This window comes from Phascolarctos cinereus, unplaced genomic scaffold (assembly GCF_003287225.1).
Source record: "Phascolarctos cinereus isolate Bilbo 61053 unplaced genomic scaffold, phaCin_HiC Scaffold_4;HRSCAF=312, whole genome shotgun sequence".
Lineage (NCBI taxonomy): Eukaryota > Metazoa > Chordata > Mammalia > Diprotodontia > Phascolarctidae > Phascolarctos > Phascolarctos cinereus.
In genome coordinates this window covers 59338026-59357728 of record NW_027555847.1, presented here as the reverse complement: position 1 = coordinate 59357728, position 19703 = coordinate 59338026, and the positions used below count along the sequence as shown (strand labels likewise).

Here is a 19703-nt window from a genome sequence, read left to right as displayed (position 1 = left end):
CCATCTGTGGGGAACCCTTCTTCTATTTGGACTCTCTATGGTCCTTACTCAAGGGTTCAGTCTAACTATCCATACCAGAAAAACCAAGCTGATAAAGAATGTCTGTCATCTAGATTATGATACAGACTTATTTGTATGTTCTCTCTACCCTCTACTAGAATGTAAGCTTCTTGAGAGCAGGGACTGTTTTTGCCTTTCTTTGTATCCCTTATACATAGCACAGTGCCTAAAACATATAGTAAGTGCTCAGTCAATACTTTTTTTACCAACCGACTCAAAGGACAATGAGGAAAGCATGGTGGGTAGAAACAAGCTAAAACACATTTCAAATAAAACATTATGCAGGAGAAGTGGTATAAAGTATGTCACCTGAGAAATAAGTGACTATAAAAAAGATGAATTGGTCATCGCATGGTGGGAGTAAGGGCTAACCAATGGACAGCCTGCGTGTCCCCTTGGTATTGATCTATTCATTGTCAAGAGAGCATGAGGAAATCTTCAGAATGATGATTGGGCCCCCTGTGGCAAATATATGGGGGGATTTGGGCAAGAGTAGCACAGAATAGGAGGACCAGGTGAGGGACGATCTTCATCAATGGAAGGAATGTCCACACTGAGGAGACCATAGATTGTTTGGCACATTGGAGTATTGAAAAATGCTAAAAATATCATCAAATACTTTTTAAATACCTACTATGTGCTAGGGTTAGGAGGACAAAAATGCACTGTTCCTGGCTACACGAAGCTTACATTCTCTAGGGGAAAATGATGTACACACAGCTAGCCAGCTACAAAATATTTATAGAGTAAATACAGTATCATTTGGGGGCAAAGTCTGCTGTCAATCAGGGACATCAGTAAAGGCCTCCAATAGGAAGTGGCATCTGAGCTGTGCTTTATAGAGGATGAGCAGGGATCATATTTTAGGCATTGGGGGATAGCCTATATAGCCTCCCACAGAGAAGAGAGATGGAATGTTGTGTATGGGGGAAAGTAAGTAAGCCAATTTTCTTGGAACGTAAGGTGTGTGAAGGAGAGTTGGTATAGAAAGGTAGTTTGGAGCTGGATTATAAAAGGGCCTAAAAATGCCAAACAGAGTAATTTATACAGTGTGTCCCAAAAGTCTTAGGCTATTTTAAGCTACTAAACCTTAAAACAGAACTAACATTTGGGGAAACCCTGTCTTTTATCCTAGAGGCAATAATCAGACCAACCCTTTGGGGATGTCAATTATTACTGTTTTCTAATTCTTTTCCATTTCTCCTTTCCTTTAATTCCATCCATACCCCTTCCCTGCCACCTCCCACCCCTCAACACAGGTGAGAAGAAAATGCTAAGGATATATCAGGAAAGTTAGTCCAGAAGGCAGACGTATGGTGAATTCCACCCCAACTACCCACATGACTTCAGTGATACCATTGAGAACAAAACCCATTTGTTAAGCACAACAGATTATTCACCACTTCCTTCAATATAAAACAAACAAGCCAAAAAACACCTTAGATGTTAGTATTCTGGTTATTTATAGTCTGATGTCTATTCCTGAAATTGTAAAAGAAAAAAAAATTAAGCAGGCCAGGCAAATCAGGGCCATGAAATGATGTGGAAAAACATAACATTTACTTCACATTTGGTAGAAAAATAATTATAATTGGAGTCAGAAAGCCTGGTTTTGAAATCTTGGCTGCTTTCCGATTAGCTATGTGACCTTAGGCTAGTCACTTTCCTCTTTTGTGAAATAAAATATTTGCACGAGATGATCTCCAAGGTTCCTTCTAGACTAAAATTCTATTGTCCTGTGGAGCACACGATCTGGAATTATTCCCTGCACCCTGAGTTGTGCTGCCAGAGGGGTCCTCAGAGCTCAGCTATGGCTCATCCCATAAGTCTAGGAGAAGCCCTGAGGAGCTGGTGGGTTTCTTGTTCCCTGGCTCTTAAGTATGAGTGACAGCCATCAGCCTGATTCAAGTAGTTTTTAGAAATAGATATTTACTATGGTCTGACAGTTGTTACCCCACCCCCAGCCCCCCAGCCTGTGACATACAGAATCTGAGGGAAAGTGTGGCCAAGCTTGCAGCACATATGGCAAAGGGACGATGCAACTCTTCCTCAGTGCTGGATGTCTTTTCACCTCTTTGTGGGAATCCTCATGAAACTCCCTTTACGTATAGTGTCACCTCTGTTGCAGTGCTTATAAAGTTTTGAAGCTGCTCTTCCTCAGTACTATTTAAAACAGCACTGACATTTTGAGGACGCTCTGTCTTTTACCCTACAGGCAATAATCAGACCAAGCCTTTAGGAACTTGGTGACTTATTAACCCCTGCTCTTCAATTTCCTCTTCTGTAAAAGTCAAAGCTTTTCCCACCAGCCTCACCTAGCTGTTGTGAGATAGAGAGGTCTCAGTGGCTCCCTAATGCCTATTGATTGAATTAAATATGTAAATCTTTATCCCTTGTCTTTATTAAATCTTTCATCACTTACAGTACCAGTATTATCTTTAAAAAATTATAGCCCTTCCTAAATGATTCAAAACCCAAACCCTTTTTCTTTTCATTAATTTAACTAGACTTTTATTAAGCACTCACTGCTAAGTATGCAAGGCACCATGTTAAATTCTGAGGGACATATAACATTTAGCTGCCACATTCAAGGCCCTCACAGAACTTATATTCTAGTAGGAGGAGATGTCACATAGTAAATACTTATTAAAATAATTATTAAATTATTAATTTAAATTAATTAAAATGATTATTAAAAATAGTATGTGAATGATAGGCCAGTTAAGTGCTATTGTCCCAGACTGGGGCAGGAGGTACTTAGACTAAAGAGGGCCCAGAGTTAGATGATAGCAATGAAATCAATAAAAGTATTTATAGAACATTTTAAGGCTTATAATGCATTTCAGATATTATCTCAGTTGATCAGCATAACAATTCTGTGAAGTAGGTGCTGTTATTACCCCCATTTTACAAATGAGGAAACAGAGGCTGAGGGAAATTAGGTGACTTACCTAGGGTCGCACAGTCCGTAAATTTCTGAATCCGGATTTGAACCCACATCTTCCTGACTCCAAGTTCGAGACTTTATCCACTGTACTACCTAGCTGCTCTAATTGGGGTGCCCCCCCCCACAGGGAGATGGATTTGAGAGAGATCCTAGTCTTAGAACTGAGAGAATGTTTTATGAATTGGATATGTGAGTGGCAGGGAGTGGGAAGAGCCAAAGCTAGTGCCAACGTTTTGGACAGTGGAAGCCAAGTCAATGGCGGTGCTGCTGATGGAAACACAGTTAGCTGAAGCAGACTTTTTGGAGAAACAAAGTGAACTACTGCTACCTCTCTGCCTCAGCATGGCCCCCAATTCCCTATGTTCCCCTGACTGGTTTCCCAAACATAAGTTGTGGGATGAAGGGCAAATGTAGGGGGATTAGCTTTAGCAAGAAGGAAGGATAACTCTTCTCACATAGAGGGAGAATTTACTGGAGAATTCACATGCAATAGCCGCAAGATAAGACCCTGCCATTTCCCATTAGTTATTCACTTCTCAGGGTTACTTATCTTCAGTGGGATCATGGATTTAGAACTGGGAGGAACCTTATCGATCACCTCATCCAACACTCTCATTTTACAGAGGAAGAAACTGAGGCCCAGTGAGGTTTTGCCCAAGGTCACTTAAGTCAGAAGTAGCAGAGCCGAGATGCCACCCCAAGTCCTCTCTGATTCTTCCCACTGCTCCATCTAGGAACACCAGTTAAACTAATTTAGGAAAATTTCATCACCTGTGTCCATTTGAACCAGTCTAGCAACAAAGCATATGTTTCTTTGGTAGCCAAAAAGTCTTTCTTTTCCTTAGGGCAAGTTTCTTTATCATGCCAAACAATAATATGAATGAATAGGTCTTAATGCCCATTGGAATCATCCATCTATAGCTGTCTAGAACCTCAGAAGCCATCTAATTCAATCTCTTTCATATTACAAGATGAAGAAACTGAGCCCAGGAAGACAAAGTGATTGGTCCACAGTGGCAAATGGCGTCATCAGGATTGGAATTTGGGTCCTCAAATTTGAGTCAATGTTGTTTCTTCTATATCACTCTACCTGCTTCACCTTTGGGTAGTCATCTTCAGGAAGAAGGCTTCCAGTTCTTCCTGGATTATTTCAGCAGCTTTTAGTCATTGATACTGCTCTCATAGACCAACTCTTCAAACTGAAGATGCCGTTGTATGCCTTGAAATTTCTGGTAAGTGAAAACTTGTAAACTGCATGTAACTGGGGTGCCTCATTAGGTACCTATAAAGCTTCGGCTGTATAAGCTATGACAGAAAGGGCCAAAAGGTCATAGGGGGGTTAGAATCAGCATGGAGGGAAGTAATAAAGGACCAGGCAAAGACAGACACAATGGCAGCTACTTTACTGTGAGAAGACCGAAATAGTGAGAATATATGTGGCAGCCAGAATCATTCACAGGCAACAAACAGTTATTAAGTACCTATTATGTGTCAGGTTTATATTAGACTCTGAGGGTATAAATACAAAAGTGGTATAGCTCCTGCCCTCGAGGAGCTTACATTCTTTTAGAAGTGGGAGGTAACCCAAGACCTGGACTGATCAATCAATCAACATTTATTAAGCATCTACAATTTTCCAGGCACTGGACCACCCATCCTAGCTGGGACCACAGTTGAAGAGCAATGGGGAAAGCAAGCTGGTTTTTTATGTTAATGACCAGTTTTTCTTTTTTTTGTCCTTTCCTTTGGATAAGCTCCAATGCGAGCGGAATTTTCCCTCACTCCTCAACTCCAGAAGTCAGCTTTGGCCAGACTTCACATCTCTGTAGGGGCGACTTGTCAAGTGGGCCATTTGTCATGTCTCTGGAATTGAACCCTGACCCCCAGTGAGGACCACTTCTAAGCTGAAGGATTTGCCCAGCTTTCCATGCCTCATTCCTCATACTATTTGGTGTCCCCCCCCCCCAGTTTCCATGGCAACAACAGGACCGATTTGCTGCTGTGCAGGTAGGCTTCAGCAAAGAGAATGAAGCGCAGGAGATTTTGGATTGTATGCAGAAGTGGGGACAGGGATAGTGTTTGATAGATTGAAAGGGCTATCTATGGTCAAGAGGATGGCTCAGGGGAATCAGGAACAGATATCCCTGTTTGGCACCAGAGAAGTCCCATATCCCTCACCTTCTGTGGGTGGTTTGAGGGTGGGAGAAACCAAAGGAGAGGAATATCGGAGAAATGATGAGGGGAAACTGCAGAACAATGGAATCCAAGTCGCCTATGAAGACTCTGAAAATGTCATGCTGATGTGTAGAGGCAGCATTTAGCTATGGTTTTTAAGGAGCAGGAAGAACAATTATTATTCCTGGTGAATATGAGACTTTTGACCTTTAGACAAAATTGATTTAGTAGAGAGGGGACTAATCTAAGTAAGCCTTTGGAGCAGTGAGAAGGGTATAGCTGCAGCTGTTTTAATTATAGCCTTATAGCGCTTAGAGCTAAAAGAGCTTTCTTAACCTGGAGTACGTGAATTTTAAAAAATATTTCAATATAATTATTTCTGTTGTAACTCTGTGTGTTTTATTTTATGCAATTAAAAGCCTTATTCTGAGAAGGGGTCCGTAGGCTTTATCGAATTGCCAAAGGGGTCCAGGACATACAAAAAGGTTAAAAGCCCTCAATCAGGTCTACTCTCCTTCTTTTATATATGACGACACTGAGGCACAAAACAGGGAAGAGACTTGCACAAGGTCCCAGAGCCTGTGCCAGTGACTTACAGGGAAGGCAGCCACCAGGGGATATTGTAGTGTCTATTGTATCTTCCTTCCTCTTCCAGTCCTATGGACCATAGCTGGGGTTAGTGCCTGCTTTGGGACAGGGCGTCAGCTCACTGATAGTATGTCTATCAAAGTAATTTTCCACCTGAGTTGTTTTTTTTTTATATATACACATTTGTGTGGGTACACTGACCTTTGCTTCTGGTTTTTACCTTGTTTATTTTTGGGGACTGGAAATGACTCAATAGTTTTCAAGGTTTCATTTATATCACCCTGTCTGTGGTGAATAGAGTTGCTCAATATGTAAATAATGAGGAATTGGTTCACAGTCTATTCCTGTGTGTATTCACTGTCCCCCTGTCAGTAAGGCTAGTCAGACGTATAAATGGATGAAGCAGGGTAGCTTTCCAGTTCCTTGTTTATCTTTCTAATTTATTTATAACATTCATCTTTTTTTACATTTTGAGTTCCAAATTCTCTACCACTAGTCCCTTCCCCATCCAGTGAGAAAGCAAGCAATATGATATCAATTATACATGTAAAGTAATGCAGAACGTATTTCCGTATTATTCGACATTTTTAAAAAGTCTCTTAAAAACACAGCTGTTGAACATGCATAACCTATGTCAAATCTAAGGGAGGGAAGGAGAGAGTTTGGAACTCAAAACGTTAAAAAAATGTTAAAAATTGTTTAAACATAATTGGGGAAAAAATAAAAAATATTTTTTAAAAAGCAGAGTTTTTGTTGTTCAGTTGTACCTGACTCTTCATGACCCCATTGTGGGTTTTCTTGGCAAAGATTCTAGAGTGGTGTGCTATTTCCTTCTCCAGCTTATTTTACAGATGAGGGAAAGTGAGGCAAACAGGGTTAAGTGACTTGCCCAGGGCCACCCAGCTAGTAAGTGTCCAAGGTCAGATTTGAACTCAGGTTTTCCTGACTCCAGGCGTGGTGTACCACCTATCTACTTCTTTTCATAGTTCAGGAAAATGAGGCCAATGAAGGTAAAGGGACTTGCCCCAAATTATACAGGTAGTACATGTCAGAGGGAGGATTTGAATCCATATCCTCTTGACAGAAGAGCCAGAACTTTTCCCCACTGTATCTTGGTGCTTTGCCTAGTAGGAGTCACCCAATCTGGGCCTTGAAAGAAAAGAGGGATCTGAATAGGCAGAAACATCAGAGGAGACCATTCTATGTTGGGGGATTGGTGTCAAAAGCAGCAAGGTAGGAAGCGGCTGGCTGAGATCAGAGAGTAGGGAGTGGTCAGGCATGGCTGGAAAGAATACACATGAAAGGCTAGACCAATTGGAACTAAATCACAGCAGGCTTTGAATACCAGGATAAGGAGCCCGACACTTAATTCTCCCAGTACCAATGAAATGAAGAACAAATAGAATAAGAAAACAGTTCTAGTTAGTGTATAATAATTGTTTTCACATCTATGTCACCTAGGGGCTGGTTGGAACTAGACCTCATCAATTTGGAATATTCTTTGATAAATGTTCCTTATCTGGCTTATGCTACAGTGTAATTTGACTTATTTTGCTTTCTTCTGGGCATTTTCAGTCTCTTTGGCAGCATCTAGCTCTCTCTTTCCCTCCCCCTCCCCTCCCCTCCCCTCCCCCCCCTCCCCTCCCCTCCCCTCCTCCCCTCCCCTCCCTCCCCTCCCTCCCTCCCCTCTCCTCTCCTCCCCTCTCCTCTCCTCTCCTCTCTCTCCTCTCCTCTCCTCTCCTCTCCTCTCCTCTCCTCTCCTCTCCTCTCCTCTCCTCTCCTCTCCTCTCCTCTCCTCTCCTCTCCTCTCTCTTCCAGCTTGGCCATTCACAGGCCTAATCTCACTACTAATTGGCACAGAAACTTTGATCTTTTTTGTTTCTGACCTAGGCCAGTTTACCCTTCCTTCGGTAGCTTTGTGGCCCTCTGCTTAGCATATTTAGTTCTAGATTTAGTTGTTCAGTCATTAAGTCATGTCTGATTCTTCATGATCCCTTGGACCATACTTATATTTAGAAAAATTCGTCATTTCTCATAGACTGGGGCTTTGGGACCTTCTATTATGCTCTGTCTATGGTTCTGTTTTCCTATTTGATGGAGTTGACAAATTCTTCTAATGCTAAATTAAGTAATGGGGGGGGAGGGCAGAGAACAATTCTCTCTGGTTTCTCCTTTGGAGGACATTTCCACATAAAGTATCATGGTGCAGTAGAATGAGTTCTGTATTTGAAGTCAGAGGACCTGGGTTTGAATCTTGGTTTTTGTCTCTTACTATCTGTTTGACCTTAGTCAAGCTATTCAACCACTTTGGGTCTCAGTTTTCTCACCTATAAAATAAGGGGCTCATACTATACGACTTGTAAGGTCCCTTCCAGATCTAAACTTATGGTCCGAAGTTTCTAAAATCTGTAGTGAGAACTCAGGATTATTGACTATCTATTTTTCTACAAGTCCATACTGGAGTTTCCTAATGTAGGAAGTTCCCAGTGTGGACAGTCCCTCCACTAACTCAGATGCTGTAACTTGAAGTCTTAGAGAGCCCCCCCTTGGCACCAACAGGTTAAATAACTTCTCCATGGCCACAAAGCCAGTTCTTTCTGATTCCATGGCCAGCACTCAGTCCATTATGCCAGCCTCTCTTGCTAATATTAATTCTTATTTTTCTTATATGTGAAACACTGGATTTGAAATGAGATCTGCTATTCACTAGGCACATGACCTTAGGCAAACCCATTTTATCATCACTTTTGCCTGTTTTTTAATCTGTGAAATGGGGATAATAGTACTTGTATTATTTACCTCCAAAGACTTTTGTGAGGAGCTGCTAAGATGAGGCACATGAAAATTTTTGTAGACTTCATTCTTCTTTTCTTTTTTTAATCATATTAACCAATGGTCTATCCATTTTTTTTTCATAAAAGCAGCTTCTAGTTTTATTCATTGGTTCAATATTTTTTTTTTTTACTTTCAGTTTTATTGATCTCTCCTTTGATTTTCAGGATCTCCAATTTGGTGTTTAATTGGAGATTTTTAATTTGTTCTTTTTCTAATTTTTTTTAGTTGCATGCCCAATTCATTGATCTCCTATTTCTCTATTTTATTGATGTCAACAATTAGAGATATAAATTTCCCCCTAAGTACTACTTTGGCTGCATCCCATAAATTTTGCTATGTTGTATCATTCAAAATGCTATCTACATGTGAGTAATTATATTGACTGTCTTTTAAATATTGAATAATCTTTGCTTATGGACAGTGTAGGTAGACTTCTTCAGTTTGAATATGTCTGCATGACATTAATGTGATGTGGTAGATAGGGAGGTGGCCTGAAAGTCAGAAAGACTTGGGTTCAAGCCCTCCCTCTGAAACGTGCCAGCAATGTGATCTTGGGTATGGCACTTAACCATCTACGCCAGTGGTGTCCAACTCAAATAAAAGCAATAGTACACATAAGGATCCCTGCCTGCCACATCTTGACTTAGAAAGGCACATATTGACATTATCTGTGTTCTATTATAATTTTTATTTATTTCATTAAATATTTCCCAATTACATTTTAATCTGGTTCAGGCCTTACTTACTTTAGGCAGCTACAGGCCATGGCCTCTGCTCTAGGCAGAAGGGAAGGTGCTAACTTTCACTGGCAGAGGGAACTTCCCTATCCAAGGAGTTCCCCTATATCTGTGATACCCTAGATCCAGCCCCTATCCCTTTAACTGTAATAATTTCATGCAGTACTTTAATGACCATATTCCTTAAAGATGGCCAATCTAGTGAACCTTCATTTTCTTTTTGACTTTTGATGTTGCCTGACATCAAGATCGAGGTTAGAAGTGTTTCATAAAATGTATTAGGGGATGGGAATGCCTTGTAAAATATGAGCAGGATCAGGCTTGGGGTTGATCTCATTTTCTCCTATGGTTCTCTGGTCCTGGGGCTTTGTTTGGGGGATTATTTTAACTTCATCACACCCTAGAGAGGCATTTAGCTATTTCATAGCTCACTGGTCAACTCTGGACCAGTTGCACGAATCCAGAAAAGTGTGTTAACAGTGGCTGGATTATCATCTGCCTGCATAAGGTTGGACTTTTAATGGTCTTTTCAGCTCTGAGATTCTGGCATTTAAAAATTTTAAAATAAAAAAACTGTCATTTCCCAATTTCTTGACTATATACACATTACATACATATATGTGTAGGTACATATCTATGGTGATTTTGCAAATTGAAAATGTTTTATTTATTGTTGTGATATTGCCTTTATAATTTTTAATATATACATCTATATATATTTTACATATGTATATTAGAAGTATCCTGATTCTGCCATTAATTCACTGTGTGACATTGGATAAATTCCTTCATCTCTTTTGACCTCAGTTTCCTGATTTGTATAACAATGGTGTTGAACTAGCAGATTTGGAGTCAGAGAACCTGGGTTCAAAGCATGGTTGCCCCACCTACTATCCGTGTGACTTTGGGAAAGTGACTTAACCTCTCTGGGCCTCATTTTCCTGCATTGTAAAATGAGGATATTGGATATGATGACTTCTCAGGCCTTTTTCAGCTTTCAGTTTAGACCCTATGATCCTGAAAATAAGAGTCCTTCCGGTCAGCTAGCTGGCACCATAGAGCACAGAATGTTGGGCTTAAGAGTCAGAAAGACTCATCTTCTTGAGTTCAAATCTGGCCTCAAACACCTACCAGTTGTGTCACCCTGGGCAAGTCACTTAACCCTGTTTGTCTCAGTTCCCTCATTTGTAAAATGAGCTGGAAAAGGAAATGGCAAACCATTCCAATATGTTTGCCAAGAAAACTCCAAATGGGGTTACAAAGAGTCAGACATGACTGAAAAATAACCCTGGTCCTTCTGGCCTTACCATTTTCTGAGATCGTGTATTTATCAAGGTTGGCTTGGCTAAAGGATTGTTTTGTTCACTTTTCCCAAGACCCAGTTTTTGTTTTTGATAATGTTGGCTAGCTAGTTCCTTTTCCCATTCTAGTTATGTTATTCCCCTCCTCCTGATTTTAGAACATTTTTCATTTTTGATAAGGGTAATTTCTTTCTAAATCTACAAGTTGGAAGAAATGTTAACCTCTGTGCTGAATAGTCTATATTTTTCACTATGTTCCTACCCGTTAAGTGTGTGTGTGTCTGTGTACATGCACACACATATATGCACACTGAAAGAACCATGTTTGCGGATACAAAGAACCAGGATTTAAATCCCTGCTTTGCCACTTATCAGCTGAGTTATCTTGGGCTTTGGCAACTGACTTCAATGCGTCTCACTTTTCTTTCTGAAAAATGGGAGGAAAGTTGGATTAGATGCTCCTTTAAAGTCTCTTTGACTTCTCCCACTTCATGAGTCTCTTTGGGTCACTGGATAATAGGTTTAAAGTGGAAAGTTAAGAGGACAACTAATCTAGCCCTCTCATTTGAGAGGTGATAACATTGAGACCCACAGAATTTAAGTGACTTGCCCAGGGTGGCACAAGTAGTGAGTGGAAAAACCAAGAACCGGGTCCTCTGATTCCCAATCCTGTTCTCTTTCAACTCCACTATCCCTGCCCAGTTTCCCCTTCTCTTAAATGAAAGGGGTTGAATTAGAGGATGTCCAGGGTCCCTTTCAACTCTAAACACCTGTGGCTTCATGGAACGATCAAGTAGGGTATTTCCAATCACACCTGTTTCTTTCTTCCTATGAGTTCATCTAGAATTACGGATCATGATTTTTGACTTAATTCTATCCTGAATTGATTTGTTTCATTTGATTGTGCAAGTGTCTAATGATATTGGGGGATTCAGAATTCTATTATTTTACCTATTTGATTGGACATTTAGGATATAAATTTGCCCAAGAATTTTTTGGGTTGAACTTTGGGATGGGAAAAAATGCCTACCAACCTTGAAAGGCTCCAAGTTTGGACCCAGTGGTGAATTACACATCTTATGTAGGATCAGTCTAGTTCAATTTGGAGACATTCATAAAAAGGTTGGTTGCTGGGTGACAATTTTTTTTTAAAACTAAAGCAATTCACAAAAACCATCTGGTAAGGTATAGAGAAGTTGTGATTTGCATCAATTAAGGGAGTCCCTGCATTGGTTAAAACATGGCTCCTTGGCATATGGGAAGTAACATATACACTGGCAGAAAGAAAGTAGAACATAAGCTCCCTGAAGGTAGAGATTATTTTGTTTTTTGTCTTTGAATCCAAAGCACATAGGAACTTTTAAATAAACACGTGTTGAGTTGAGTGGAAATTGTATTAAATTGAATGGGAAAAGTAAACGTGTCTTGGAGGAGTCAAGAAACGTCTACCAGAACCTCATCTTGTCCAGCCCAGGAACATGGCCTCCGTATGCGGAAAAGGATTGTTTTAACATATGATGAGAGCGGCTAAGATCAGTGGGTATGATTAGAGAAAAGTAAAAAAAGAAGGTATAAGAGCCATGAGGGTTTGCAACTAGAATCTGAGACACACACAAAAAAGCAGAAGATGAAAGGGGTTAGAGAAGAAGATATCTTGAATGTTCTCTCTCTCTCTCGCTCTCTCTCTATGTATGTATATATATATATATATATATATATGAGAACAACGTGCAAGATATGGACAGTCTTCTTAGAGAAGGATGAGAGGATGAGAAATGGGATAGAGAGAGAGAAATTCTCCAATCTGGAAAGATGGGGTCCCTAGCCCTCTGGATTTGGGAAGGTCATGTAGATATGGGTGATGATACCAAAGTACTGCATTTTTGTTTCAGGTGGTCATTCTCCCATGTTGAACGATGGAGGGTTTTGCAAGATCTGCCTTTCCATGAAGCCTTCACTGACTCCTTCAGTCTACCCTTTTTTCTTCTCTTGGTTACTTGGAGCACTTACGTTTTGACCCACATTTTCTTCTCTTTCTCCTTTATTCCCTTTAATGCTTCTAATGGTGTTGTGCACATAATAGATTTTTAATAATGACTTCTTGGTTAGTTGATTTTTGTAAGGATTTCTAGGGAGGCAGCATGGCATGGTAGAAAAAGAGGTAGTATGGATCAGAAGATCTGGGTTTGAGTTCCAAATGGAATACCTACCACTGCATGACCCTTCACTTTCTCAATCATCTCATCTACAGAAATAGAAGGTTGGACTGGGTAATTTCTAAGGTCTCTAAAATAGAGGTCATCTAATATTCTGATATCTAATATCAATATACAGTTGGAGAAGACTCAGAAGAAGAGGAAGAGGAGTGAGGTTGCTAAACATGGAAACTATGTCATATAGAAAGATAGTCCCTCTTCTGTTCTGGCATTCCATATTCTAGAGTTTCTTCCATCTCTCATTTTCTAGGTTCTAAAGGCTCTTCTATCTCACATAGTCTAAATTTAAAGGGCTTTTCCAGCTCTAACCCTTTCAATTTCAGCACTAAAATTCTGTGTGATTGCTTCTGGGTGCCATCAGCCTCCATGTGGGTACCAGTGGAAAGAACACACTCAGTATGTATTTGACCTTCCCATCCAAGTATTCATTAGTGATGGGTACTATTAGTTGGTTGATCTCTTGGAGGCAGGATGCTGTCTTATCATGGGAGGCACCCAGAAACGATAGGAAGAGAGATGCTAATTTCTTTTTAACCTTCCATCCCAATCAAGAGAGAAGGCCAGGTAGTGCTCCAATTTTCAACAAGTTTCTGATTTGCTCCCTGAACTCAGACAGAATTCTGCATGAAATGTGGGTTGTGTTTCTCCAGTGGAAAGGGAGGGCCCAGGTTGGGCATATTATGCAGGTGACTGAAAGCCCTTCTTCTTTGTCTTTCCCTCCAGGGGACTCATATTAGGAAGGATGGGAGAGCAGGGGAAGGCAGTGGGGTTCACTCAACACTGGGCCTGGCTCTTTTTCCTCACTTGGAGCTTCTCTTTCAGTATTCAAAAGTGACCGTCTTGATCTTCAGGTATTCATTGAGGGCTGCCTCACCTGCAAGAAACCACACGCAGATCAGACATACTTCATAAGGACTTTACATCAGTCAGCCTGGGTCCATGGGATGATAAATGTAGAGCTCGAAGGAACCTTAAAGACCATCTAGTTTAACTCTCTCGTTTTACGGGGCAGGAAAATGAGGCCCAGAAAGATAATGCCTTCCTTATCCAAGGTCCCATAGATAGTAAGGGGTAGAGCCAGGATATGAACCCACATCTCTTTGAGTCCACATGCAGAACTCTTCCCAATTTACCACACTGCCTCCTAAGTGGAAGGTTCCAATCTGCCACTAACCAACTGCCTGTGTGACCTTGGACCAATTCAGCTGGGCAAATGTTCAAGCACTTATTTTTTACAAGGCACCAGGGTATACAAAGGCAAAAAGGAGACAGCCTCTGGTTTCAAGGCACTTAGATATGACTGCTACTCAGCCAACTTGCGTGGCTTCATATTGCCACTTGAATGTAATACAAACTCTCCTTCCCTCCTCCCTCTTTCCCTCCTCCTCCTTCCCTTCACTCCATCTCTCTTTTTCTCTCTCCCTCACTCCCCTGTCTTTCCTCTCTCCCTCCTTCTCCCTCCCTTCCCCCAACTCCCTCTACCTCTTTCTCCCTTCTCCTCCCTTCCTGCACCCATCTCTCTCTCTTTCTCTGTCTCCTCCTCCCTCCCTTCCCCCATCTCCCTCTCTTTCTCTCCCTCCTCCTCCCTTCCTCCCCCCATCTCCCTCTATCTCTTTCTCCCTCCTCCTCCCTCCCTTCTCCCTTCTCTATCTCTTTCTCCATTTGTCTCTGTCTGTCTCTCCCCCTTTCTTGTACTCTTGCTCTCTCTTCCCTCACTCAGGTGATACCTGAAATCTGTTTAGCTTTTAAAGCCATACACAGTTAGGCCCCCACCTATTTTTCCAGCCTCACTGTACTCCTGTCTTCTCTGATCCAGTCAATCTGGTCTTCTCACCATTCCTTACTCCTGAGACTCCATTTCCCATCTCCACACATTTGTACCAGCCATCCCTCATGTAAGGAGGAATGCATCCATCCCTCCTCACCTCTACTTCACATCATCATCATCATCACCATCATCACAATAAAAAGTAGTATTTATAAAGCGCTTTAAAGTTTGAAAATTCACTTTACAAATATAATCTCATTTTATCTTCACAACAACCCTGAGAGGTAGGTGCTATTATTATCCCCATTTTACAAATGAGGAAACTGAGACAGTCAGATGTGAAATGACTTGACCAGAGTCAAACAGATAGTAAATATCTGAGGCTGTATTTAAACTCAAGTCTTCCTAATCCCAGGTAAGGAAGAGAGAGTCCTTCTCTTCCTTTAATATCCAGCTCAGGCACCACCTTCTGCATGAAGCCTTTCCTGATTCTCAGCCCCAAACTGCTTATGTTCCACACCCCCCTCCAAACTACATTATATTTAGTTACATAAGACATGTGTGCATTTATTAATTTTGTATGCATGTGTATATGTTTTGATGTGTCCTTGTTGTCTTCCCCATTAGAATGTAAGCTCTTTGGGAGTAGAGACGGTTTCATTTTTTGTACTTGAATACCCAGTGCCTAGGACAATGTGGAAGCTTAATAAATGTTCGTTAGTTGATTACATTGTACTAGGGCAGAGTAACAATAGGTATATAACCAAGTGAATACAAGGGGTGTGTGTGTGTCAGAGAGAGAGAGAGAGAGAGAGAGAGAGAGAGAGAGAGAGAGAGAGAGAGAGAGAGAGAGTGAGAGAGAGAGAGAGAGAGAGAGAGAGAGAGGGAGGAAAGGGGGATAGAGGAAGGGAGTAAGAAGGGAGGGAAGAAAAGAGAGAGAGATCGGGGAACACTTCACTGAGGAGGTGGTGCCAGAGTTGACCCTTCGAGGAAGGCAAGGCCAGTCTTGTCCTTTCTCTGGGCCTCATCTTCCTGTCCTGTAGAATAAAGAGATTGGCCTAAAGGGTCTCCAGAGCCCTTCTAACTCCAAAATTCTCTGCTGTTGTCTCCTTACCTCTAAAATCCACCAGAAGTGGTAATTTTACTGGGAAATTTTCTCTGCTTCATTGAATAACCATTGGAGAACTAGGGTCTATGGGCCTGGCCCTCAGAAAAATTATGAAAATGAGCACTTTGGGTTTTCTTCAAAGATAATTCACACTTCCAAACGGTTTACAGTTTAAAGAGTACTTGCCTAACAATAACCTTGAGACATATTAATCCCATTTTATAGATGACAAAAATGAGGCCCAAGTGAAATGAAACTCTTGCTTTAGGTCACACAGCCCATAAAGGTCCGAGCTGGGGCTCAAGGCCAGCACTCTCTCACCATATATCATGCTGCCCTGCGATGTCTTCCTACTGTCCTCCTGCCCATGTTTCCTCTTCTCTGAGGCAACATGGGAGAGTGGGAAGAATGCTGGACTTGGAACCAGGAGATCTGGGTTCAAATCCTGCTTCTAACATTTACTGGCTTTAAGATTATGAGTCTCAGTTTATTCATTTACAAAATGGGCACCATGATACCTCCTCATCTACCCTCATACCTACCTTGTAGTGAAGAATGGATTTAGAAAACCTGAAAGTGACGTATAGGAGCTATTATTATTATTGTAGGGTAGCTAAGTGGTGCAGTGGATAAAGCTCCAGGCCTAGAGTCAGGAAGACTCATCTTCCTGAGTTCAAATTCTGCCTCAGACACTTGCTAGCTGTGTGACACTGGGTGAGTCACTTGAACCTGTTTGCCTCAGTTTCCTCATGTGTAAAATGGTCTGGAAAAGGAAATGGCAAAAGCACTGCAATATCTCTGCCAAGAAAACCTCAAAGGGGGTCACAAAGAGTCAGACATGACTGAAAGGATTGAACAACAACAACAGTTATTATCAGACAGATAATTCAAGCAAAACACCAGAGGCCATTGAGGATAAAAGATATAATGGCCTGAATTATGCAGCCAGGGTATCTACAGGAATATTCATTCAACAAAGAGTTAGACAACTCTCCCTTTGCCCAGGGAGACATAAGCTATGTAAGACTGGAGCGCTGTTTCCTAGCTAGGCGGTTGGTGACCTCTGAAAACATCTTAGTGGGATATGGGAGCAGAGAATGAAGGATGGCTAGTGTGTATATGTGTGTGTAGGTGGGTGGGTATGCGCTCACACACACATGGGTGTGCATACGTGTGTGTGTGTGTGTGTGTGTGTGTGTGTGTGTGTGTGTGTGTGTGTGTGTAAGCTGTTCCCGATCTCTGGGCTTATGGTTTCTCTTTCTGTAAAATAGAGAGTATAATCTCATGTGCTCTGGCTATCTGACAAAGCTGCTATGAGGTTGAGAAAGGAATAGAGACTACACCTGGGATTTCATTAGTAGAGGTAACTCCCAGGTGGGGAAATTCTCTCTAAAAATACAGGTTAGCACCTTCTCATTAGCGACTTGTAGTCTGAGAAAGTTGCCCAGAGCACTAAGAGGTTAAGTGACTTTCCCAGGGTCACAAAGCCAGTATAATAATAATAATAATAATAATTAATAATAACAATAACAACAATTTACAAAGCTCTTTAAAGTTTTCAAAGTACCTTACAAATATTATCTCATCTTACCCTCATAACAGCCCTGAGGTAGTACGTGCACTTTTACAGATGAGGAAACTGAGGCAGACAGAGGTTAAGTGACCCACCCAGAGCCACAAAGCTGGTGTCTAGGGACTTCAAAATCAGTGCTGTTTCTGCTATAACAGAAATGGAGCATCTTGTTATTACCTAAGTCCTTCCCAAATCCAGACTGCTTGAACCCTCCAAATGGGGCTGCCACATCTGTCTTGTTGTAGGTATTGATGAACACAGTGCCTGCCTGAAGTTTATCACTGACATACAAGGCTTTGCTAACATTCTGGGTGAAGACCCCCGAGGCCAGTCCAAATTCTGTGGCATTGGCTCTCTGTAGCACACCATCAATATCCCTGGGAAGACATAAAAAAAGAAAATGATATATTCCTGTAGCACTTTATGGTTGCAGAGTACTTTCATACCCATTATTTCATCTGATTGTCTCAGCAGTCCTGTGAGGGCAAATGCTGTTGCCTCCAAATTAACCAAATAACCAAATTAATTAAGAAATAGAGGGAGGAAAGAAGGAGGGAAAGAGAGAAGGAGAGGAGGAAAGCAGGGAGGAAGGAAGGAAGGGAGGGAGGAGGAAGGAAGAGAATGGAGAAGGAGAAGAATATAATGAAAAAGGGAATGGAATATTGGAAAAGGCTGATATGGAGAATTCTCCTCCTACTCAAAAGATAAGAGAGAATATGGAAAGAAATCTGGATTTGGAGTCCAAAGACCTGACTCTATCTTTGTGACCTTGAACAAGAACCTTCTATGACCTTCAGTTCCCTCCTCTGTAACACAAGGGGGTTGGGCAACTTCATTTCTAAGGCTCTTTCCAGCTGAAAGCTGGAATCCTGCATGAAAATGATATCAAGGCCGCCATGAAAAACCTGCCAAAGTCTTCCCTGGTTGCAATCCTATGTTGGTCCAACCCAGCCCTAAAGTTAGTTACATGAAACTGAGGACCTAAAATGTCAATGAAGATTTGCCCACCCTACCTTGGGTGATGGAAAGATGCTTTGGGTGAGAACTAAAGAAGGAAGCTTCTATCACCCACCCCATGGCAGTTTTCTCAAAGAGATACCATATATTAGGAGAGGTCACTCTCCAGCTCCAAATAAAAATGGAAAAATGTTGTGAAACTCAAAGAAAACCCCACAATGACTCATACCCATCAGGGAACCTGGAGATGATCATGATGGGCCCAAAAGACTCTTCCTGGGCCACAAACATGTGATCTTCCACATTGGTAAATATGGTTGGTTCAAAGAAAAACCCTAGAGAGAGAAAAGAGAAGTGATGGAATCATTTATTCGTTTAGAAAACATTTATTAAGCACCAACTGTGAGTAAGGCACAAAAAGAGGAGAGAACAGCTCTCATGACTCAGTACCATCTTGTAAGAAGGGTCTGGAGTCCAGGGGATTTCGTGGCTGTATTTATACTAGAGCTGGTACGTGTTGGATTCAGGGGACAAAGGTTCAACTAAACCTGGGTCTGCTATTTAGTAGCTGGTGGTCTTGGGAAAGTCATTTACCCTCTTTCTATTTCAGTTCCTTCGTCTATAAAATGAAGGAGAACAAACATTTTTAAAGCACCTGCCATATGCCAGGCACTGTGCTAAGCACTTTGCAAATATTATCTCGTTGGAACCCCATGAAAGCCCTGGGAGGTAGGTGCTATTATTATCCCCATCGTACAGTTGAGGAAACTGAGGCAAAGAGGTTGAGTGACTTGCCCATGATCATATATCTAGTAAGTATCTGAGGCCGAATTTGAACTCAGGTCTTCTTGACTCCAGGTCCATCGCTCTGTCTACCATGCCGCCTAGCTGCCGTTAAAGTAGCAGGCAGGTAGTGTAATTGATAGGATGTTTGATCTGGAGTCAGGAAGCCAGGGTTCTAGGCCTAACCCTTCTAGTAACTAGCTGTGTGACCGCCCAGCAAGGTGCATTTCCCGCCTCTCCACCCCAAATATGGGTGGGTGCTGAACTTCTAATTCTAACATTCTACGTTCTAAAGTCCTTTCCAGCTCCAACCTTCCTTCACTGTGCGGCTGTGCTTGGAGCCAGGAATCAGCACCCTTACTGAACTCATTTCAGACAAACACTGCAAGGTTGTCTTGTAATGATACTCACCTGGCCGGGGAACCTGTTTTCCTCCATAGACCAGAGTAGCGCCTTCTTTTACGCCTTTCTCGCAGTATTCAATCAGCTTTTGTAAGTGGGCTTGGTGATTCTGAGGTCCATGGTTGGTGGCCCGGTCCAAGGGATCACCGATCTTCAGCTTTTTGACTTCTCCTACCTGTTCAAGGTTGGGAATAACTCAGAACCAAGTTCATCATCGCCCTCCTGTGGACTTCCCTGTCTTCATCCATAGCTC

General features: G+C 41.7%; 1 protein-coding gene across 1 annotated transcript in view; it reads right to left on the bottom strand.

Annotated features, from left to right (window-relative positions):
- Positions 1-9278: 9278 nt before the first annotated feature.
- The window catches only part of ALDH1L1 (aldehyde dehydrogenase 1 family member L1), a 77305-nt gene continuing 66880 nt past the window's right edge, over positions 9279-19703 (bottom strand). Inside the window, exons 20-23 of the mRNA XM_020981150.2 lie at positions 19460-19625; positions 18495-18600; positions 17486-17685; positions 9279-13733 (exon numbers count right to left, since the gene is read on the bottom strand). Coding sequence (XP_020836809.1) covers positions 13678-13733; positions 17486-17685; positions 18495-18600; positions 19460-19625 — 528 coding nt within the window. The 3' untranslated portion in view covers positions 9279-13677. The remainder of the gene's footprint in view (positions 13734-17485; positions 17686-18494; positions 18601-19459; positions 19626-19703) is intronic.